The sequence below is a fragment of the Orcinus orca genome, chromosome 13 (genome assembly GCF_937001465.1).
Source record: "Orcinus orca chromosome 13, mOrcOrc1.1, whole genome shotgun sequence".
In the NCBI taxonomy this organism is placed as follows: Eukaryota; Metazoa; Chordata; class Mammalia; order Artiodactyla; family Delphinidae; genus Orcinus; species Orcinus orca.
In genome coordinates, this window is record NC_064571.1 from 8644346 (window position 1) to 8668892 (window position 24547).

Genomic DNA, 24547 nt, shown 5'->3' on the forward strand with positions numbered 1-24547 from the left:
TAAGTTTAAGGTATATAGCACGTTGATTTGACTTACACTGCAGAATGATTACCACCATGGCATTAGCTAACACCTGCATCACATCACATAATTACCATTTCTTTTTTGTGGTGAGAACATTTAAGATCTTAGCAACTTTCAAGCGTATAGTACAGTATTATTAACTATAATCACTATGCTATACATTAGATCACCAGAACTTATTCATCTTCTAACTGGAAATGTGTACTCTTGGACCGACATCTCTCCTTTACCCCCACCCCCTAGTCCCTGGTAAATACCATTCTAGTCTGTTTCTAGGAGTTCGGCTTTTTGAGATTCCACATATAAGTGATATCACACAGATTTGTCTTTCTCTGACTTACTTCACTTAGCATAATGCCCTGAAGTCCATCCGTGTTGTTACAAATGGCAGGGTTTCCTTTTTTCTCATGGCTGAATAATGTTCCATCGTGTATATATATACACCACAGCTTCCTTATGCATTCATCCATCGATGGACACTTCAGTTGTTTCCATATCTTGACCATTGTGAACAATGCTGCGGTAACCCTGAGAGTGCCATGTATCTCTTCGATACCCTGTTTTCATTTCCTTCAGATATGGGAAGAAGAGGGGGTTGCTGGAGCATAAGGTAGTTCTGTTTTTAATTTTTTGAGGAACTTCCACACTGCTTTCCATAGTGGCTGCATAGCTCATTCTATTTCTTAACCTTTTTAAAGGTCTGTTTTTGTTAGATTATTTTTCTGCTCACTTATTTCTAACCACTGGAGTAAAATAGTGAGTACTTACTCTACCGTTAACTCCCCCTTTGATGGCTACACATATTGCCTCTCCTGCCTTACCACCACAGACAGCCCTGCAGTGAAATCCTCTTACAGGGTCACTTACGGACCGTCATGGGAATTTCTTTGGAACTATAAGCGCAGAGTGGAATGCATAGGTTACAGAGTGTGAGTACACTTCACGTATCTAGGTATGGCCTGATTGCTCTTGTGAATGGCTCTTCCTCTCTGTACTCCTCCGAGCAGTCCACTAGCATTCCTGTATTGCCATGTCCCCTGTATTCGCACTTAACATTAGCCAGCTTTCTAATTTTGCTAGTTAATAGGGATAACATGATGCCTTGTTAATTTTGCATTTCTCTCATCACTAGTAAGTTCGAATATCCATCTCTATATGCTTATTGGCCTTTTGAGTTTCCTCTTCCGATAAATTGCCTGTTCATATCCTTTGACCATTTTTCTTTTGGGGTTCTTAGTAATTAGAAATTCCTCTTATAGTCTGAAAATAACCTTAAAGTCTAAAAAGATATTTAGACATTGCAAATATCTTTTCCCAGCTTGTCATGTGTCTGTTAAATTTTCCCATCTGGTATTTTGTTGAACAGAAAGTCTTAATATTTTCCCCAACTTCTGAAAAATTTAAAAGTACAGAGAAGTTGGAAGAATAACACGGTGAACACCTACATAACCTTTATCCAGATTCACCAAGAGCTAACCTTTTCTTTCTGTCTCTTTTTCTTTCTACACACACACAAACTCCACTTTTTTTCCCGAAAGTAAACGTATACATCATATTTCACCCCTGAGTTCTTCAGTGTGTGAATCCTAAGGGACTGGTCCTAAGTAGCCACAATTCCATTATCATACCCAAAGAATCTAATATTGATGCAGTAACATTATCTAATATATAGTTTACATTCAAATTTCCCTAATTGCCAAAAGCAATATAGTCTTCCATCCTCTAACCAGGTTTAAATTAAGGATGACACATTGCATTTGGTTGGTAGGTGTCTTTAATCTAGAACTGTTTCCTACCTTTTTTCTTTATTCATAAGATTGAAATTTTTGTAGTCCAGGTCAGTTGACTTATAGAATAGCCTATAAACTGGATTTGCCTGATTATATCCTAATGATTAGATTTCAGGCTAAACATTTTTGTCAAGAACATTACATAGATAATGTTGTATTACGTTATATCAGGGTAACGTAATGTCCATATTTCTAATTATTGTTGATGCTGAGTTTGAGCGCTCATTGGTGTACTACCTGCCAGATCCTGCAAATTGTAAAGACGGCTTTTCCTCTTCGTAATTAATAAATAATCTGTAGGGTTGCTATCCTGTTCTCCATCAATCTTTCATCTAACAGTTTACCTCATCCGCACCCATAGACTCTTACCTGAATCAGTCATTACATCGATAGTTGCAAAATGGTGATTCCTTTTTTCCCCTTCAAATTCTATCATTGTTTTTTTCATTTAGGAATCAAGATTCTTCCCCCTCTTTTCTTTGACCATCACTGTAGACCAAGGCTTAGCAAATTACGGCCCTTGGCGCCCGTTTTTATGTGCGAAGTTTCACTGGAGCGCAGCCACACCCATTCGTTTGCGCTCGTCTGTGGCTGCTTTTTGCACAGCAGTGGCAGGCTGGGTAGTTGTGACAGAGACTGCCTGGTCTGTAAAGCCTAAAGCATTTGCCGTCCGGCCCATTACAGAAAAAGGTTGTTGATCTCTGCCATAGACTCATGGGTTTTGTTTTTAAATCAGTGTGTAATAACCCTCTACTTTCACTGTTCTTTTTGCTCCAAATTTTACAGATTTTGCCAGTGGGAGCCTGTTTAAGCTGATTCCTTTTTCCTTTTTTGATACATCCTATTATCTTTGAACAATTCTTTGCTTTCTAATAGAACAAATGTTCTAGACTTCCTTATGTTTTGCTTTGTCCAAGACCTGGAATTAGCCAAAACTAAAGAAATCCTGGTCTCTTCAGTGGGAAATGACATTTAGAAACCCAGATCTGGGCACTGAATGTGCTCATTGCCCCAATATGTCATTGCTTCTGTGTTCATGTGGACCAGTCTCTGAAGGAATATATACATGTATATATACATATGCATTATGTATGTATATATTGATATGTATACATGCATAAATCATGGCCCATACTGATAAGTCCAGTTCATATTTTCCCAATTCAAATCCAGCCTCACAGAGTTCTTTCTCATCTTTCCCCATTTTGTATCAGCATCTCTCTTTTCCCCAAAGTGTTTGGTAGAATAGTCCCTTTAAATATTTGGTAGACTTTGCCAGTCAAGTCCTTATGGACTGGAGTTTTCTTTGTGGGGAAGTTTTAAATTGCAGATTTAATTTCTTCAGTAGTTTTATTTTCTGTAGTGCTTACATATTTTTTTCTTAAATTTGTCAGTTTTCGCAAGCTCTGTTTTTCTAGGAGTATGGCAATTTCAGGATTTTCAAATTTACTATCATAAAGTTAATATAATTTTATGATTGTTTTACTGTTTGTAGCATCTGTAGTGATGTCTTCTTCATCACTGCTGGTATTGATATTTTATGCCTCCTCTTTTTTCTTTATTCATCTTGCCAGGTAGTTAACAATTTATTAGTCCCCCCTGCCAAAATGGGAATTTTTGACTTCATAAATCATCTCTATTTTATGTTTTGCTTCATTGATTTCCACTCTTATTTGTATTATTTCTTTCCTTGTACTTTCTTATTTTAATTTGCTGTTCTTTTTCTAATGACATGGATGCTTAGCTCATTAATTTTCAGGCTTTCTTCTTTTCAAATATGTACATTAAGGTTTATGAATTTTCGATTAAGCACAACTTGAACTGTATTCCACAAGTTTTTAATGAGTTAATTTCTTCATTTTGATTCAGTTCCAGATAGTTCTTAATTTTTATTCATCTTTGATCCATGAGTTGTTTACACGTGTTGGTTTCTTTACATATTTATAGAGAATCTGTTTATCTGTTTGTTATTGGTTTCTAGTTTAATTGGGCCAGGACTAGAAAATTCTGCATATAAAAGGATTCTGAACAAAGAAGAGATAGAACAAATAGAAAATAACCAGCAAGATGGTAGACTTTAACCATAAAAATAATTACATTTAATATAAATAGTCTAAACACAGCAATTAAGAGACCAAGATTGTCACATTAAAAAAGCAAGACACAACTAACAACAGAAACCCCAAATATAGGAAGCAACACTAACAGAACTAAAGGGAAAAACCCGACAGTTCAATAGTAATAGTTGGAGATTTAGGTACCCCACTTTTGATAATGGCATTTGGAAAGGAAGAATTAAACCATCTCTATTTTCAGATGTTATACTCTTGTACATAGGACATCCTAAGCAATCCACTTTTAAAAAAAAAATAGAATAAGTGAGTTCAGCAAGGTTACAGGATATTAGATCAATATACAAAAATATTTGTTCTATACACTAGCAATGGACAATCAAAATTAAGAAGACAATTCCATTTACAATGGCATCAAAAATAAAATACTTACATACAAATTTTTAAAAAATAGTGCTGTATACTAAAAATGCCAAACCATTGTCAAAAGAAATTAAAGAACTAAGTAAATAGAAACCATCCCGTATTCATAAATCAGAAGACACAAATGAGAATGGCAGTACTCCCTGAATTGATCTGTGGATTCAACACAATCCCCATCAAAACCACAACTGACTTTTTTACAGAAATTGGCAAGCTGGTATTAAAATTCACATGTAAATAAGAAGGATCCGGGATAGCCAAACAATTTTTTAAAAGGAGACCAATGTGGGAAGACTAATAGCTCCCAATGTCAGAAACCTTCTAAAGAGCTTTAGTAGTCAAGACCCTGTAATACTGCCATGTAGATAAATGGGAAAGAATTTAGATTCCAGAAATAGAACTTTATATTTATTGTAAATTGATTTTGACAAGGGTGCCAGGACAATTAAATGAAGAAAGAATAATCTTTGCAACAAATGGTGCTAAGACAACTGGCAAAAGAATTAAGTTGGATCCCCTACCTGACACCATACACAAAAATTAATTCAAAGTGTATCGTAGAGCTAAATGTAAATGTAACAAAGCTAAACTATAAAACCTTAGAGGAAAACATTGTAATGTGTCTCCATTATGCAGTGATTTGTACAATATTTTCTTAGATATGGCTCCAGAAGCACAAGTGACAAAAGATAAAACATACACGTTGGATTACATAAAAATTAAAAACTTTTGTGCTGCAAATGATACCATCAAGAAGGTGAAAAGATAGCCACAGAATGGGAGAAAATATTTGCAAATATCTCCTAAGAGGCTTATATCCATAATGTATAAAACACTCTTGCAACTCCTTAAATTTTGCTGTGTGCTTATTAAGTACAGGGTTTCCTTATCTCTCCTTGTTGACATTTCATAAATGCTTTCAATCAAGAATTATTTCATTTTTTTTTAAATTTTGGGTTTTGCCCATTGTTTTTGTCCATATTCTTCAAGTATTCCTACACTCCATTTTCCAAATATTACCACTTCTAGTTATGTTCTACATATCTGTTTTTCTTTTGATTTTTATAGCTCTATCTTTTAAAATATTCTAAATATATATGCTTTCTTACTGAATTTGGAACTAAATTGTCAATCTGATCTTCCAGCTCACGAATAGAGTTTTATGTACCTATATCCCATCCATTGTCTTTGTACATTATGTTTTCTGCTGATATTTTCTCCTGTTTTCTATAGGCTTTCTTCATTTTACTGGTATCTTGCCATTTCTCCTTAAGCATATTCCATTATGCTTATTTTTAATTCTTGGTTTAACTTTTGCAGCTTCAGGTATGCATTATTCAGCCTTTACTAGGTTATGCTGTGATCACAAACGACCCAGTGGGATTTAGACTAGAAGAGCACTCCTATCTGTGAAATGCCATTTACTTAGCAGAAGAAACAGAGTACAAGAAGACTCTTAAAACTTAATGATATATGTCACTCTTGCTCACATTTCATTGGCCTAATGTTAATGAAGTGGAGAGATACAAGCCTCTCACCAGTTCAGTCAGCCAATTGGGAACAATATTGTGGTCTATCACAACACTGTATATGTTTTCAACTTGATTGTACTACTCCTCACAGATCATGTTATTTTGATGTGTGAACTTCTGAGTTGCTGTCTTATAATACATATTGAGGAAGAGCAGAAGACCAAGCCTTTCTCTTTGTCTCTTCTTGTGAATTTAAGAAGGAAGATGATCCCCAAGGTGGAGAGGTCCAGTTACATACACACATTCACATAAAAACTATTGATTGTCCTATGTTCCCACCACTCTATCTGACAGTGCTTAGGCAAAAGTGTCTGGAAGAGGTATCTTCCTAAATTGTAATCTAACAACTTTAGGGCTTTGGAGGACCAGAGAGAGGAGTGTAGAGGCGGGTGTGTTCAAGTGTAGCTGATCAGCAGCTTCTTACCCCAGTGAGCCTTTCTGCCGTCTGGGTTGAAGGGGGAGGCTTTGATTGTACCAAGGCAAGCAGGGAAGGGAATGGAGAAGAGGAGAGTTATTCCTGGCTTCTCGCGGCCTGCGCTGCCCTGTGTCCCTCACTTTTCCCCACCTGCCAGTTCAGGCAGCCTTCTGTTCCCCCAAGGGTTTCTTGCTGTTTTTGGTTAATCCTTGGAATCAGGGATTAACTTCTAAAATTTTCCAGCGTTGTTGTTTGTATATGCAGCTGTTAGGGGGTGTCAGGGAGAACCAGTAACATATACTAACCAATTCACCATTTTAAAAGGAACCCAAAGCCCCTGGTTTGTTTTTTTTTAAACTAGTGAAAGTTGTCAGCTGTTCACTGTTTGATCAGTTTTCCAACATCATAAGTTACAAGTGATAAACTGAACTGAGGAAAAGGCAGGGGCAAAAATTCCTGAAGGACAAAAGCATGGTGGACAGTTGAACCACTTATAAAACGTAATTCTGGCGCTGCATCTTCAACTACTTAGAATTTGAGGTTTCTACAGATGAAATAAAATTTCAGAAAGCATAGGCCAAAATGATTGTACAAGAAGAGGGCCTTGTGACAGAAGCTGTAACTGAATTAGAACATGAGGGTTTGGATTCACATAGAGGATAGGGAAGAAAACACAGAGCAAAGACATTGGTAAAGGCGTGGGGGTCATGCACATGGAACCAGCCTGACTCAGGTGGAAACATAGGGAACCACGTGTGGAGGCTGAGTGATTCCAGATTAGGGGGCTGATAACCACTTCATAACAGCAGGTGGTATTACAGAGAGAAAGAAAGGGATCTGACCATTTTGTTCCCTGCCTGCTTCTTCACTAGACTGTAACCACTGAGGTCATGGGCAGGGGCAGGGGCGGGCAAGCTGCCCCATGCACGCTCTCACCAGGTGCCTGGTTCTGTGCTAGACAATACGAGGAATACACAGTGCGCATACAACGTAAACTTCGTCCTTAAGGTACTGATAATCTTGCTGAGGAAATAAGACAGGTGCCAATTAAATAACTAGAGAGAACTCTGAAAAAACGTAATTTATTTGCAGAATTCTCTTAAGCTGTCAAGCTAGGAAGCCTGTGCAAATATGATTAGCAACGTAAGTACTTAATGGACTACATACTAAGGAGGTTTCACTTTTCAGACAAACTGTAATGTGGATGCCATGGGGAACGTTAAAATGAATCTGTGGACATCAGACCTCGAGTGTGTGCTTTATACTGTTCCTTTGAGAGGGTTAGAGCAGGGACTAGAGCCAGATGGCCTGGATTCAGGGTGATGTTCCAAGTATGACTTTAGGCGAGTTAATTAAGCTTTCTGTGCCTTGGTGTCCTCATCTATAAAATGAGTATAACAACAGCCCCTAACTTATAAGGCAGATCTGCTCACATAACGTTGCCACTAAACTTCTTCTAAATTGAAGAGCATCTATCAGTGGAATTTGGGGAGAGGAGGATAAGATTCAGAATTAGTAGAGAAGCAGGCGGTAGGTGGTATTACAGAAAGTAATAAAGGGATCTGACCGTTTTGTTCCCTGCCTGCCTCCTCACTAGATTGTAAACTTCATCCGGGTGGAGACTTGCCCCCTTACATCCCAGTACCTGGCTCAGTGTGTGACATACAGTTGGCACTCAATAATTTTATTTGCTGAATAGCGAATGCATGCATTTTATGTGTAATTTTAGGTATAAACTAATTTAATATATAATTTCATACGTTTGGGTATGTATTTGTCTAAATAATTTTGATGTTTAATTTTTTAACAACTAAAGGTTAACTCTAAAACTAGAAATTGTCTTTGAAGTATTTGTAACAGTTTTCTTTTTGTTTTTACAGACCAGTTGGAATGCCAAAAATGGAAAAAGTTTACTTACATAATCCTAGTTCTGAAGAAACTATTACTTTAGTATCAATATCTGCTACAACATCACATTTTCATGCGTCATTTTTTCAAAATAGGGTAAGCATCTCTGCTGTATTTGATTTCTTTTGAGTTTGAAATTGAAATGTCTAGGGTTTTTAGTGTATAATTTTACTTTGCTATAATTAAAATCTAGTTTGAATGTTTCACATTTATTCTGGACTTTAGTTTGCCCCATTTCCTGAGAATTATCACTTCTACTTTTCAACACACATTGTTTTTCTCAACATGAAACAGCCTAACAAATCAACTTTGAAACTTAAGCACTCTGAAAAATGTAGCGTTCATATATTCAGTTGGTTTTCTTGTCCTACCTAATAATAGGTAATTCCTCAGCGTTGTGTTAGTTTTCTATTGCTGTGTAATAAATCACCACAAACACGCACTTATTAGCACATGGTTCTGTAAGCCACAAGTCCAGTGGGTCTAGTGGGCTCTGAGTATCTTAAGGCTGTAACTAAGATGTCAGCTGGGCTGAGTCATTGACTGGAGGCTCAGGGGAAATCCACTCCCAGACACATTCAAGTTGTCGGCAGAATTCAGTGCCTTGTGCTTGTAGAACTGAGGTCCCCGTTTCATTGCTGGCTGTCAGCCAGAGACCTCTCTCAGTTCCCTGAGGTACCCACACTCCTTGTCACCATCTTGAAGCCAGCACTGGTGCGTCACATCTCCCTCGCGCTTCAGAAATCTGACCTCTCCTACCACCGGTGGAGAAAACTCTGCTTTAATCATGTCATTGGGTCAGCATCACCTGGGTAGTCTCCTTTTTGATTAACTCAGAGTCAGCTGACTAATAATCTCATTATATCTGCAAAATCCCTCTTATCAAGTAGTGCAGATCACAGGTGTGGTATCCTTCATATTCACAGTCACAGAAATTAGGGCAGGAAATTTGAGGGCCTGTTTAGGGTTCTTCCTACACAGGTGTCCTATAAAATTTTACTTATAATCATTTTCGTAGATAGTATGCAAACTTGTTACTATAAAAAAAACTTTTATCTGGCAAAAAAAAGATCTTAATAAATTTTCGATTTGAGAGAATGCATTAAGCTTTAATATATAGGCTTCCGAAATAATTAGCTAAATAGCAAATGTCAGAGGGAAGTAAATGAATGGAGCCTGATTTCATCTTCCGAGGGTTTTCACTGACTCCTTTGAAGAGATATGACTAAATAACCAATTTTTAGCATATAAATTTATATCAATTATTTCGATTTTTACATTTCTCCTTTCTAAAATCCTGGCTTCATCGTACGTTGTCATTAAGTAGCAATTTCTAGGGTGAATAATGGCATATAATTTTGGCTTTTTTAAAATTTAAAACTATTTTGTAAACAAGGAATGGATAAGTCAGCATATTTTGATGATAAAGTTTTAATTTTCTTGTTGTACTCTTGGAAAGCGTCCCTTTTCTAAAATATTTTCTAAAACAAGTTTCCCTTGAGTTATTATTTGTTTTACCTAAAAGATATTTCCACAATTTTTATAAATGTGCTGATGGTCTCAAACAATCAAATCCCAGTCTAAGAGAGACCTAGTCCAGTACCCTCATTATATGAATGAAGAGTTGAACCCCGGAGGGCTTTGCCTGTGGTCATGCAGTTAGGGATAAGAGCCAAGGTGAGGGTCTAGGTGTGCTGTTGGCCTCCGCAGGGATTTGTATCATATTAAGCTACAGGGTGGGTCATATACATTACAATCTGTGTATGGAGACACACTTAGGTGTAAGTGGTGTCATCCAGCTTTCAGGCATTGCCACAGTGTAGAGACATGTTGGGTTAAAAGGCAAAATAGTAAAGTGCAATGAAAACTGTTTAAAAGTAGTGCACAACTACACTACAGATTTTATTTTTACCTTGTTAACTTACTTTGCTAATTCAAGCAATGTTTTGTTGTTTCTAAACATCAAGCTTCACCCTTGTTAGAGACCAGGATTTTTACTTTTTTCATGTTCCTATCACAATACAAAGCAGACCAAATAAATAGCAGAGTTACAAATAGATTCTTACAGGGGCTAGCCAGGTAGATGATGCAGACCAAGTGGAATGGGGGGTGACCTGGAAGAGCACATGTCCCATCCAAAGGCACTAGCCCCCACTCAGCTCCAGCCAGTGGTGGCCACGTGGGAATGTAAGCTCATGCACAGTTCTTCTGATTTTCCAAGAAGACTTGGAAATAGGAATTTTTATAAGATAATATCTACTGATTTTACAAATTAAAAATGAATTTGACTTTAGAAAGACAGATAGTGTTGACCAAAGAAAGCTAGTTAAAGGACACCAATTTGACATTTCTGACCTAGGCTTTCCCAGGGACTTATTTCTACAAATGAATCTTATGCAAAGAGAAGTCTTTCTGAAAAATTCTTCAACAGATAATCTCAATCAAGGGATCAATCCAAGAAGAAGATATAACAGTTGTAAATATTTATGCACCCAACATAAGCACCTCAATACATAAGGCAAATGTTAATAGCCATAAAAGGGGAAATAGACAGTAACACAATCATAGTAGGGGACTTTAACACCCCACTTTCACCAATGGACAGATCATCCAAAATGAAAATAAGGAAACACAAGCTTTAAATGATACATTAAACAAGATGGACTTAATTGATATTTATAGGACATTCCATCCAAAAACAACAGAATACACTTTCAAGTGCTCATGGAACATTCTCCAGTATAGATCATACCTTAGGTCACAAATCAAGCCTCAATAAATTTAAGAAAATTGAAATCGTATCAAGTATCTTTTCTGACCACAATGCTATGAGACTAGATATCAATTACAGGAAAAAAATCTGTAAAAAATACAAACACATGGAGGCTAAACAATACACTACTAAATAACCAAGAGATTGCTGAAGAAATCAAAGAGGAAATCAAAAAATACCTAGTAACAAATGACGATGAAAACACGAAGGCCCAAAACCTATGGGATGCAGCAAAAACAGTTCTAAGAGGGAAGTTTAGAGCAATACAATCCTACCTCAAGAAACAAGAAACATCTCAAATAAGAAACCTAACCTTACACCTAAAGCAATTAGAGACAGAAGAACAAAAAACCCCAAAGTTAGCAGAAGGAAAGAAATCATAAAGATCAGATCAGAAATAAATTAAAAAGAAATGAAGGAAACAATAGCAAAGCTCAATAAGACTAAAAGATGGGGCTTCCCTGATGGTGCAGTGGTTGAGAGTCCGCCTGCCTATGCAGGGGACACGGGTTTGTGCCCTGGTCCGGGAAGATCCCACATGCCGCGGAGCAGCTGGACCCATGAGCCATGGCCGCTGAGCCTGCGCGTCCGGAGCCTGTGCTCTGCAACGGGAGAGGCCACAACGGTGAGAGGCCCGTGTACCTCAAAAAAAAAAAAAACAAAAAAAAACCCACTAAAAGACGGTTCTTTGAGAAGATAAGCAAAATTGATAAACCATCAATCAGGCTCATCAAGAAAAAAAGGGAGAAGACTCAAATCAATAGAATTAGAAATGAAAAAGGAGAAGTAACAACTGACACTGCAGAAATACAAAGGATAGTGAGAGATTACTGCAAGCAACTATATGCCAATAAAATGGACAACCTGGAAGAAATGGACAAATTCTTAGAAAAGCACAACCTTCTGAGACTGAACCAGGAAGAAATAGGAAATACAGACAGACCAATCACAAGCACTGAAATTGAAACTGTGATTAAAAAATCTTCCAACAAACAAAAGCCCAGGACCAGATGGCTTCAGAGGTGAATTCTATCAAACATTTAGAGAAGAGCTAACACCTATTCTTCTGAAGCTCTTCCAAAATATAGCAGAGGGAGGAACACTCCCAGACTCATTCTGTGAGGCCACCATCACCCTGATACCAAACCAGACAGAGATGTCACAGAAAAAAGAAAACTACAGGCCAGTATCATTGATGAACATAGATGAAAAAATCCACAACAAAATACAGGTAAACAGAATCCAACAACACGTTAAAAGGATTATACACCATGATCAAGTGGGGTTTACCCCAGGAATGCAAGGATTCTTCAATATACGCAAATCAATCAACATGATATACCATATTAACAGATTGAAAGAGAAAAACCATATGATCATCTCAATAGATGCAGAGAAAGCTTTCGACAAAATTCAACACCCATTTATGATAAAAACCTTCCAGAAAGTAGGCATAGAGGGAACTTTCCTCAACATAATAAAGGCCATATATGACAAACCCACAGCCAACATCATTCTCAGTGGTGAAAAACAAACCATTTCCACTAAGATCAGGAACAAGACAAGGTTGCCCACTCTCACCACTGTTACTCAACAGAGTGTTGGAAGTTTTAGCCACCACATTCAGAGAAGAAAAAGAAATAAAAGGAATCCAAATCAGAAAAGAAGAAGTAGGGCTTCCCTGGTGGCACAGTGGTTGAGAGTACGCCTGCCGATGCAGGGGACACGGTCCGGGAAGATCCCACATGCTGCGGAGCAGCTAGGCCTGTGAGCCATGGCCGCTGAGCCTGCACGTCTGGAGCCTGTGCTCCGCAACGGGAGAGGCCACAACAGTGAGAGGCCCGCGTACCACAAAAGAAAAGAAAAGAAGTAGTAAAACTGTCACTGTTTGCAGATGACATGATAGTATACATAGAGAATCCTAAAGATGCTACCAGAAAACTAACTAGAGCTAATCAATGAATTTGATAAAGTAGCAGGATACAAAATTAATGCACAGAAATCTCTGGCATTCCTATACCCTAATGATGAAAAATCTGAAAGAGAAATGAAGGAAACACTCCCATTTACCATGGCAACAAAAAGAATAAAATACCTAGGAATAAATCTACCTAAGAAGACAAAAGACCTGTATGCAGAAAACTATAAGACACTGATGAAAATAATCAAAGATGATACAAACAGATGGAGAGATATACCATGTTCTTGGATTGGAAGAATCAACATTATGAAAATGACTCTACTACCCAAAGCAATCTACAGATTCAATGCAATCACTATCAAACTACCAATGGCATTTTCCACAGAACTAGAACAAAAAAATTCACAATTTGTATGGAAACACAAAAGACCCTGAATAGCCAAAGCAATCTTGAGAAAGAAAAACAAAGCTGGAGGAATCAGGCTCCCTGACTTCAGACTATACTACAAAGCTACAGTAATCAAGACAGTATGGTACAGGCACAAAAACAGAAATATAGATCAATGGAACAGGATAGAAAGCCCAGAGATAAACCCATGCACATATGGTCACCTTACCTTTGATAAAGGAGGCAACAGTATACAATGGAGAAAAGACAGTCTCTTCAGTAAGTGGTGCTGGGAAAACTGGACAGCTACATGTAAAATTAGAACACTCCCTAACACCATACACAAAAATCAACTCAAAATGGATTAAAGACCTCAATGTAAGGCCAGACACCATCAAACTCTTAGAGGAAAACATAGAACACTCCATGGCATAATCACAGCAAGATCCTTTTTGACCCACTCCTTGAGAAATGGAAATAAAAATAAATAGATGGGACCTAATGAAGCTTAAAAGCTTTTGCATAGCAAAGGAAACCATAAGATGAAAAGACAACCCTCAGAATGGGAGAAAATATTTGCAAATGAAGCAACTGACAAAGGATTAATCTCCAGAATATACAAGCAGCTCATGCAGCTCAATATCAAAAAAACAAACAGCCCAATCCAAAAATGGGCAGAAGACCTAAATAGACATTTCTCCAAAGAAGATATATAGATTGCCAGTAAACACATGAAAGGATGCTCAACATCACTAATCATTAGAGAAATGCAAATCAAAACTACAATGAGGTATCACCTCACACCAGTCAGAATGGCTATCATCAAAAAATCTACAAAGAGTAAATGCTGAAGAGGGTATGGAGAAAAGGGAACCCTCTTGCACTGTTGGTGGGAATGTAAACTGATACAGCCACTATGGAGAACAGTATGGAGCTTCCTCAAAAACTAAAAATAGAACTACCATATGACCCAGCAATCCCACTACTGGGCCTATACCCTGAGAAAACCATAATTCAAAAAGAGTCATGTACCACAATGTTCACTGCAGCTCTCTTTACAATAACTAGGACATGAAAGCAACCTAAATGTCCAATGACAGATGAATGGATAAAGAAGATGTGGCACATATATACAACGGAATATTACTCTGCCATAAAAAGAAATGAATTTGAGTTATTTGTAGTGAGGTGGGTGGACCTAGAGTCTGTCATACAGAGTGAAGTATGTTAGAAAGATAAAAACAAATACCGTATGCTAACACATGTATATGGAATCTAAAAAAAAAATGGTTCTGAAGAACCTAGGGGCAGGACAAGAATAAAGACGCAGACATAGAGAATGGACTTAAGGACATGGGGAGCGGAAGGAGTAAGCTGGGACGAAGTGAGAGAGTAGCCTGGACTTATATACTACCAAATGTAAAATAGATAGCTAGTGGGAAGCAGCCACATAGCACAGGGAGATCAGCTCGGTGCTTTGTGACCCCTTAGAGAGGTGGGATAGGGAGGGTGTGAGGGAGACACAAGAGGGAGGAGATATGGGGATATACGTACATGTATAGCTGATGCACTTTGTTATAAAGCAGAAACTAGCACACCATTGTAAAGCAATTATACTCCAATAAAGGTGTTAAGAAAAAAAAAAGATAATCTCAATGTATATATAGTCGAAGAAAAGTTAAAAGCCAGTCTGTGTTTTCCAGTATCAGGAGATAGAATTAAACAGTAAAATAATCTATACCTATCAAAATCTACATTTAGGTACTCTAGATTTAGCTTTAAAAGAGATAGCCAAAATCTATGCTACCTTAAGTTTTTTTTTTTTTCTTATTCTTCTTCTTGCTTTTCATTTTTATTCCCTACAGTAAGATACTGACTCCAGAAGCTCAAGAAGTGGAGAGGAGAGATGGAATTAACTCTTGGGAGAAGAAATAACCTTATTTCCCCTCCACTTAATTTTATGCCTATCATAAGAGCCTTTGGGGAAAAATGAAAAGAGTTTCTCATGTCCAAGAGAGCAAAACCTTTCTGTATGTTTATCCTAACTCTAATTGCCTTGTCATCTTTAGAATTCCTGGTCAGATCATATTTCTTTGAGAGTAAAACATTTCCTGTAAGTCACTTAAGTTGTTGATTATTAACCAGTATCATCTCTACGTTAAGCAACCAGTAGGAAATACAAAGTAGAATAGTTATTATTTAAAAGGCTAAGTGTTACATAACTATATTTTAACACATACACACATATAAATAATACCCCTTACTAAGGTTTTGATTCTGAGATCACCTGGAAATCAAGAACAAGGGTAATAAAAGGAATGTGGTTGTGTGACAATTCGTTTTTCTATATATAACTCCTAATAATTATGGTTTATAAGTATCTGTTGACTAACTATAATTGTCTAATTAATTATAATTAAAATTACATAATATTAAGACTGCAGTTTAGGCCTGTTCATCTTCATGGCTATACTGCATATTGGCCATAAAATATGTGACAAAAAATACAGATTTTTTTAATACTCTATAATAGTCAAATTTTAATTACCATAGAATTGTGGAAATGGGTGCCTTATAGACATTGGTGAGCAAACAAAAAGTATATTTTCCTTGATTCTGTAGAGCCTTTTGTTTGATTACCTTTTCAGGTAAACTGAAGATTAATTAGGATACACTTTGTTTCAATCTATGGCTAAAATGAAAATGTTTTTACCCATTTATTTTAGTATGCTTAATATAGTAAACAATCTCTTCTCATAGGTTGAAAGTCATTAATGAATATTAATGATTATTTTTTAATTATATGTAGAGACCTGGACATTTTTTGTTCTATTTCTGATATCCATACATGTTAATGGGAATTGAACAAATGTGATATAGCAGTAGCAATGATATAGCAGGACAACCTTTCCTTATTGAGTGTTCTTGGCTCCCATGTCAAATATTAGATAACCATATATGCAGAGGTTTATTTCTAGGCTATTTGTTCCACTGGTCTACATGTTTTATTTTTATGCCAGAACGATACCGTTTTAATTTCTGTAGCTTTATAGTATGGTTCGAAAGCAGGAAGTTTGCTGCCTCCAGTTTTGTTGTTCTTATGATTGTTTTGTGTTTCTATACAAATTTTAGGTTTGTTTTATCTCTGTTAAAAATTCCACTAGGATTTTGATAAGATTGCATTGAACCTGTAGATGGGTTTGCTTAGTATGGATATTTTAAAAACATAATTCTTCTGAGCCATGAATAAAGGATATCTTTCCATTTGTCTTCAACTTCTTTTTATCAGGGTCTTAACAGTTTTCATTATACAGGATCTTTCGCCTCCTTGGATAAATTTATTACTAGGTATTTTATTGTTTTTGATGCTATTGTGAGTAGAATCATTTTTTTTTTCAGATGTTTCATTGTTAGTGTGTAGCAGCACAACTGGTTTCTGTGTGTTGATTTTATATCCTATAACTTTACAGCATTTTTTGATTAGTTCCAGCAGTTTTTTGGTTAAGTCTTCAGGATTTTCTATATATAAGATCATATCACCTGCAAATAATGACAGCTTTTCCTTTCCACTTCTGATGCCTTTTATTTCTTTGTCTTGCCTTAATTGCTTTAACTTAGACCTTCCAGTACTATGTTGAATAAGAGTGGTGAGAGTGGGCACCCTTGTCTTGTTTCTGATTTTAAGGGGAAGCTTTCAGATTTTTATCATTGAGTGTGATGTTAGCTTTGTGTGTTTGTATGTGGTCTTTATTATGTTGAGGTGTGCTCCATCTATACCAAATCAGTTGAGGGTTTTTATCATGAAAAGATGCTGTATTTTGTCAAATGCTTTTTTATTGTGTTGCTGAATTCACTTTGCTAATAGTTTTTGAGAACTTTTGCATCTGTATTCATCAGGGATATTGTTTATAGTTTTCTTGTAGTGTCCTTGTCTGGCTTTGGTGTCAAGGTAATGCTGACCTCATAAAATGAGTTTGGAAGTGTTCCCTTCTCTTACTTTTTGGAAGAGTTTGAGAAAGATTGACATTAATTCTTCCTTAAGTATTTGATAGAACTCACAAGTGAAGCCATCTGGTCCTGGAGTTTTCTGTTTTGGGAGGTTTTTGATTACTGAGTCAATCTCCTAACTCATTATTGATCTATCGAGATTTTCTATTTCTTCCTGATTCAGTCTTGGTAAGTTGTGTGTTTCTAGGAATTAATCCATTTCTTCTAGGTTATCCAGCTTGTTGGCATAGAATTGCTCATACTGGTATTTTATGATCCTATGTATTTCTGTAGTATGTCTCCTCTTTCATTTCAGATTTTATTTATTTGAGTCTTCTTTTTTCTTGGTTAATGTGGCTCTTGATCTGTCAATTTTGTTTATCTTTTTGAAAAACTGGCTCTTAGTTTTGTTGATTTTTTTTTTTCTGTTGTTTTTCTGGCCTGTGTTACATTTTGATCTTCGTTATTTCTGTACTGCAAACTTTGGGCTTAATTTGTTCTTTTTCTAGTTCCTTGAGGTGTGAAGTTAGAATGTTTATTTGAGATCCTTCTGTTTTCTTAAAATATGCATTTATTACTATAAACTAAGTTTATCCTTTTCAGAATGCTTTTGCATCATTCCGTAGATTTTGGTATGTTTTTTTTCCATTTTCATTTGTTCAATGTTATTTTTTATTCCTCTTTTAATTTCTTCTTTGACCCATTGGTTGTTGAAGAGAATGTTGTTTAATTTCCACATAATTGTAGATTTTCCAGCTTTCTTCTTGTTGATTCCTAGTTTAATACCACTGTGGTCTGAAAAAAATACTTGATATGATTTCAAACTTATTCTTCTCTGTGTGCACTTGAGAACAATATGTATTTGCTGCTATAGGATGGAATGACCTATAAATGTCTGTTAGGTCCATTTGGTCTAATGTATGGTTCAAGTCCAGTGTTTCCTTGTTGATGTTCTGTCTGGATGATCTATCCATTGCTGAAAGTGGGATATCAAAGTCCCCTACTATTATTGTATTCTTGCCTATTTCTCCCTTCAAACCTGTTGATATTTGTTAATATATTTAGGTTCTCCAATGTTAGTGCATATATATTTATAATTATTACATCTTCTTGATGAATTGACCCCTTTATTATGTAATGACCTTTTTGTCTCTTGTTACCATTTTTTACTTAAAGTCTATTTTGTCTAATATAGGTATAGCTAACCCCATTTTCCTTTGGTTTCCACTTGCATTGAATTTCTTTTTTTCTTATTTATTTATTTAATTTTTTGGCTGTGTTGGGTCTTCATTGCTGTGCGCGGGCTTTCTGTAGTTTTGGCGAGCGGGGGCTGCTCTTTGTTGCCGTGCACGGGCTCCTCATTGCAGTGGTGACTTCTCTTGTTGCAGAGCATGGGCTCTAGGCACGTGGGCTTCAATAGTTGTGGCATGTGGGCTCAGTAGTTGTGGCTCTCAAGCTCTAGAGCGCAGGCTCAGTAGTTGTGGCGCACAGGCTTAGTTGCTCCGCCGCATGTGGGATCTTCCTGGACCAGGGCTCAAACCCATGTCCCCTGCACTGGCAGGCGGATTCTTAACCACTGTGCCAGCAGGGAAGTCCTGAATTTCTTTTTCTATCTCTTCACTTTGAGCCTATGTGTTTCATTAAATCTGAAGTGAGTCTTGGAGGCAACATATAGTTGGGTCTTGTGTTTTTATCCATCCAGCCTCTCTGTGCCTTTGGTTGGTGAATTCAGTCCATTTACATTAGAGTAATTATTGACATGTAAGGACTTCCCAGTGCCATCTCATTAATGGCTTTCTGTTTATTTTATATTTCCATTGTTTCCTTTCCCCTCTGTTTCTGCCTGCCTTTGTAAATTGGTGATTTTCCACGGTGTTATATTCTGTTTCCCCTTTCTTTACCTTCTGTGAATCTACTCTAGGTTTTTGCTTTTTGGTACCATGAGGCTTACATAAAATATCTTTAGATAAAATGGTCCATTTTACATTGATAGCAACTTAATTTTGATGTCATGCAAAAGTGTTACCCTTTTACTCCCTCCCTTTAATGTGTTTTGGTGTCATTATTTACCTCTTTTTATATTGTGTATTCATTAACAAATTATAGTCACTGTAATTATTTTTAATAATCTTCTCCTTAAACTTTATACTGTAGTTAAGTGGTTAACACACCATCCTATTACAGAATTAAGTTTTCTCTGTCTGATTGTACATTTACCTTTACTAGAGTGTTGTATACTTTTGTATGTTTTCATGTTGCTGATTAGCATCTTTTGATTTCAGCTTGAAGAACTCTCTTCAGCATTTCTTGCAAGGCAGGTGTAGGGGTGATGAAATTCCTCAGTTTTTGTTTGTCTGGGAGAAATCCTTCATATCTGAAGTATAACTTTGCTGAATAGAGTACTTTTGGCTGGCAGGTTTTTTTCAACACTTTGATTTGTCATTCCACTGTCTCCTTGCCAGTAGGGTCTCTGCTGAGAAATTGCTGATTGCCTAATGTGTTTTCTTTGTAGGTTACAATCTTTTTTTCTCTGACTCCTTTTAGGATTCTCTCTTTTTCTTTGATTTTTGACACATTCATTATAATACATCTTGGTGAAAGGCTTTCTGCTTTAGATAATAGGGTAATCTGTTAGCTTCGTGAACTTGGATGTCCAAGTCTCTCCCCAGGTTTGGGAAGTGCTCAGCTATTATTTCTTTAAATAAATTTTCTGCCCCCTTTCCCTTCTCTTCTGGAGCTCTGATTATTCTAATATTTTTTGATGGAACTCCATAGATCACATAGGCTTTCTTCACTCTTTTTCATTCTTTTTTTCTTTGTTCTGTGCTGTGTTATTTCAAAATTCCTGCCCTCTAGCTCACTTATTCTATTTTCCATTTTATCTAACCTACTGCAGATGCTCTCCATTGCATTTTTCATTTCATTCATTGAAATCTTTAGCTCTAAAATTTCTGTTTGGTTCTTTTTTGTGATTTCTTTCTCTTTGGTAAATATCTCATTTTGATCATGTATTTTTTTTAAATTTACTTATTTTATTTATTTGTTTTTGGCTGCGTTGGGTCTTCGTTGCTTCGTTGTTGCTGTGGAGCTTTCTCTAGTTACGGTGAGTAGGGGCTACTCTTCGTTGCCGTGCGCGAGCTTCTCATTGCAGTGGCTTCTCTCATTGCGGAGCATGGGCTCTAGGCGCGCAGGCTTCAGTAGTTGTGGCACGTGGGCTCATTAGTTGTGGCTCATGGGCTCTAGAGCACAGGCTCAGTAGTTGTGGTGCACAGGTTTAGTTGCTCCACGACATGTGGGATCTTCCTAGACCAGGGCTCGAACCCATGTCCCCTGCATTGGCAGGCGGATTGTTAACCACTGTGCCACCATGGAAGCCTGATCGTGTATGTTTTTGAGATTTTGTTGGATTATCTTTCTGGGTTTTCTTGTAGCTTGTTGAGTTTCTTCAAAACAGCTATTTTGGGGCTTCCCTGGTGGTGCAGTGGTTGAGAGTCCGCCTGCCTATGCAGGGGACACAGGTTCGTGCCCCAGTCCGGGAAGATCCCACATGCCGCGGAGCGGCTGGGCCCGTGAGCCATGGCCACTGAGCCTGTGTGTCCCGAGCCTGTGCTCCGCAACGGGAGAGGCCACAACAGTGAGAGGCCTGTGTACCGCAAAAAAAAAAGCCAACAAAAAGCAGCTATTTTAAATCTTTTATCACCTAGACCACAAAATTCTGTAACTTTGAGCTCAGCTGTTGAATTACTGTTCTGTTGGTGATGATATGTTTCTTTGATTTTTCACATTTCTTACAATTTTGTGTTGCTGCTTTTACATTTGAAGTAGCAGTCACACCTCCTTAAATCTTTACTAGTTGCCTTCAGATGGGGTGTACTGTTCATTGGTGCTGTTATATGTCTAGGGTTTTTCAGAAGGTGGTGGTGCTGTAGCTCAAGTTTGTGCTTTCTCCCTTGCGCACACATCCTGGTATGTTCTTCTGATAGCAGTCCATGTACCGGACTTGCTCTTGCTAACTTGGGAGTGCACACAAGGAGCTGTCTGCAGAGTTGGGGGAGGTGTGGATTTAGCTCTTGGGGCATTGGGGGTGCCTGCAGACCTAGTGGGGAGATCCTCCAGTGAGATACTCCAGAGACTCCTGGATGAACTTCCTGCTGCAGTCCTGAGCACAGTCAGCAGGAACTGCCTACCTTTAATGCCCTTTGATATTTTTATCTGCCTCTTTCCTGATCTCCTGCCTCCCCCAGTTATGGAAGTCCCACCTCAGTACTCTGGGTGCTAGTGGAAACAGGATTCCCAGCCACATCCTGCACAGCTGGAGGAGTTGGGCACTCACTCGCTCAGGGTGCTCTCCTCCCCCCACCCCCTCACCCCCGCCCAGGAGAGGTCACCATCCCATGCACTGTTGCCTTAGCATGGGTGGGGGAGTTGGCCCTGGGAAAATTCCTCTTACTATCTCCACTGCAACCAAACTCTTTTTTTTTTTTTTTTTTCCTCCAATGGCATGCTGGAATATCTCCTTGGGAAAGTTAGACTTCTGCACATTATCTCTTGTCCATCAGTATCTGCCCAGGTCAGCAGTCTCTAGGTTTTTTTCCCAGCTGCAGTGAGAGGGGTTGGGGCAGGTTCATTTGTCCCACGGCCTGTTTCCAGATGCACAGGCGGGCAAGACAGCTCCCAGATCCTCAGGCGTGTGGTGTTGTATTCCCCAAGTCCCACAGAGGCACTTCTGTTTGTCGATGGATGTCTAACCCGTTGTTTTAAAAGGAGGACAAAAAGGAGGAATGTCTTACACCACCAGGATGCTGACATCACTCCTCCAGTTTTAAACAGGATGGTCAGAGTAAGCTTCATTCAGAGGGTGACATTTGAACAGACTTGACGGAGGTAAGGGAGAAGACTGTAGGGGGGGAAATGGAATGTGTGGAAGAAGAACATTCCAGACAGCGTTCAGGCAGCAAGGTCTCCAATGTGGAAACACAACTGGTGAGCAAAGAGGACAGTGTAGCTAGACCAGAGTGAGCAAGGGTGAGAGCAGAAGTAAAGGGGGGGTGGGAAGGGACAGACTGTGAAGGGTCTTAGAAGCTGTGATTGAAATGGGAGGCCATCCCGGATTCTGAGCAGAGGAATGAATGATAGCTTATGTTTTCTAAGGATCACTGTTTATCAGAAATAGACTGAAGAAGGGTAAGGGGAGAATCGGGGACACTAGTTACCTTGGCTGTCGCAGGACTCAGGGCAGGATTACTCTGAGCAGAGTGAAGAAGTGAAGAAAGCTGCATTGGGGGTATATTTTCAAGGTAGGAATAGGATTTTCTGAGGTGGGATTGAGAGGAAGAGAATAGTCAAGGTGGACTCCAGAGTTTTTGTCCTGAGCAACTAGGAAGACAGTTGCCATCAGCTGAGACGGCAAAGGCTGAGGGTGGAGTAGGTTTCGGGAGTGTGGTCAGTAGTTCAGTTTTGGACGTGTTAGATTTGGCATGTCTCCTAGACGTCCAGCTGGGGGTGCCAAGTAGGCAGTTGAAGCTCGAAATAGAAGTAAAGATGTGAATCCATGGACCTGGGTGAGATCACCAAGGGAGCAAAAGGCCAGGGACTCTGATCTATGGTACAAATATGTGAGACTTTGCTGCAGATAATTTAAAACTAAAGTTAGCACACCTTGTGTCGTCTTCATTACTTTTTCCTACTGTTGTCTTTTTTTTTTTAATCAAACTAAATTTATTTTATTTAGGAAGTTTGTTGTACCAGAGGGAACAAAAGGATGAATTGTAGCAAATCTGATGAATTCCTATGGGAAGATTACATTCCTGAGCCTGAGTTTATTGTTCTGTTTCATCACTGTTTTGTTACATTGTTAATTGTCATTTGGGAGTAGATTTTCCCTGTTATTAAAAAAAAAAGAAAGAAAGAAAAGATTTGTTCTGTGTATCTCAGCATCTTCTTAAAGTATTCCAGTCTTTAAGTTATAAAGAGTTGATTGGATATTAGGAACTATCAAAGAGAACCTGTACTCTTGTATCCAGGCTCTTTTTTCTCCCAGGATATAACGCTTTTAACAGCTTTCAACAAATACTGAAATCTGTTTTCAAAGAAATCTTTGTACTAAGGAATGTTTGTCCATGTAACAGACTGAAGACAGCCACATCTGGCATTCTCAAAGAAGCACATAACTACTAAATGTAATGCTGCAAATCAACTTATTTCCTTTAAAACTTCACTAAATACTTCCAAGGAGTACAACAAGTTTCCTTATCATATATGTGATTTGCAGATCTTTTCTTCTAGTCTGTAGCATGTCTTTTCATCCTCTTTATAAAATCTTTCAAATAACAGAAGTTTTTAATTTCCACGAAGTCCAGCTTATCAAATTTTTCTTTTATGGGTTATGCTTTTGGACTTGTAGCTAAGAACTATTCGCCTAAACTGAAGTCACAAAGATTTTCTCCAATTTTTATTCCAGAAGTTTAATAGTTTCAGATTTTACATGTAGGTCTGTGATCCTTTTTGAGTTAATGTTTGTTTATGGCGTGAGATATAGATCAAGAGTTATTTTGTTTTGTTTTGCATATGTATACACAGTCGTTACTGTACTGTTGGTTAAAAAGACTATCCTTTCTCATTGAAATACCGCTGCGTTTTTGTCAAAGTCAGTTGACATTGAATATGTGGGTCTGTTTTTTTAGACTTCCCATTACGTTCTAATGTGTATCTAATAGATATCTAATATGTCAACCCTTTCACCAGTAACCACACTGCCTTGATTACACTAGGTTTTTAGTAGTTCCTGGAATTGCAGTGTGAACCCTTCAGTTTCGTTTTCCTTTTTTAAAATGGTTTTGCTCTTCTTATTCCCTTTTCTTGCCATCTGAATTTTAGAATCAGCTTGTCAATTTCTTTTTTTAAACCTCTTGCTAAGATTCTTTTTAACATATTTTTGAATTAATCTTAAACATATAGATAACTAAGTACAGATAATCTTGTATTCCTCACCCAGTTTCTCCTAATGCTAACTTCTTATATTGTATAATCATAGTATAATTATCAAAACCAGGAAATTAACATTTGTAAAGTACTGTTAACTAAAAACTTATATGAATTTTAACAGTTTTCTATCAATGTACTTTTTCTGTTCTAGGATCTTATTTCACATTGTATTTAGTTTCTCCTTAGGCTGAAATTTTTATTGCAGTTACGGTGGATACATAAATCAATTGGGGGAGAATTAACATCTGAACAATATTATCTTCCTGTCTATGAACACAGTATATCTCTCCATTTTTTTAAGTCTTCTTTTATTACTTTAAGCAATGCTTT

General features: G+C 37.6%; 1 protein-coding gene across 6 annotated transcripts in view; it reads left to right on the forward strand.

Moving 5' to 3' along the window:
- Positions 1-24547, forward strand: part of TMEM131 (transmembrane protein 131) — a 193912-nt gene that overhangs the window by 85693 nt on the left and 83672 nt on the right. For all 6 annotated transcript variants that reach the window (XM_033401857.2, XM_004277772.4, XM_033401856.2 and 3 more), the window contains exon 5: positions 8137-8260. In XM_033401857.2, coding sequence (XP_033257748.1) covers positions 8137-8260 — 124 coding nt within the window. The remainder of the gene's footprint in view (positions 1-8136; positions 8261-24547) is intronic.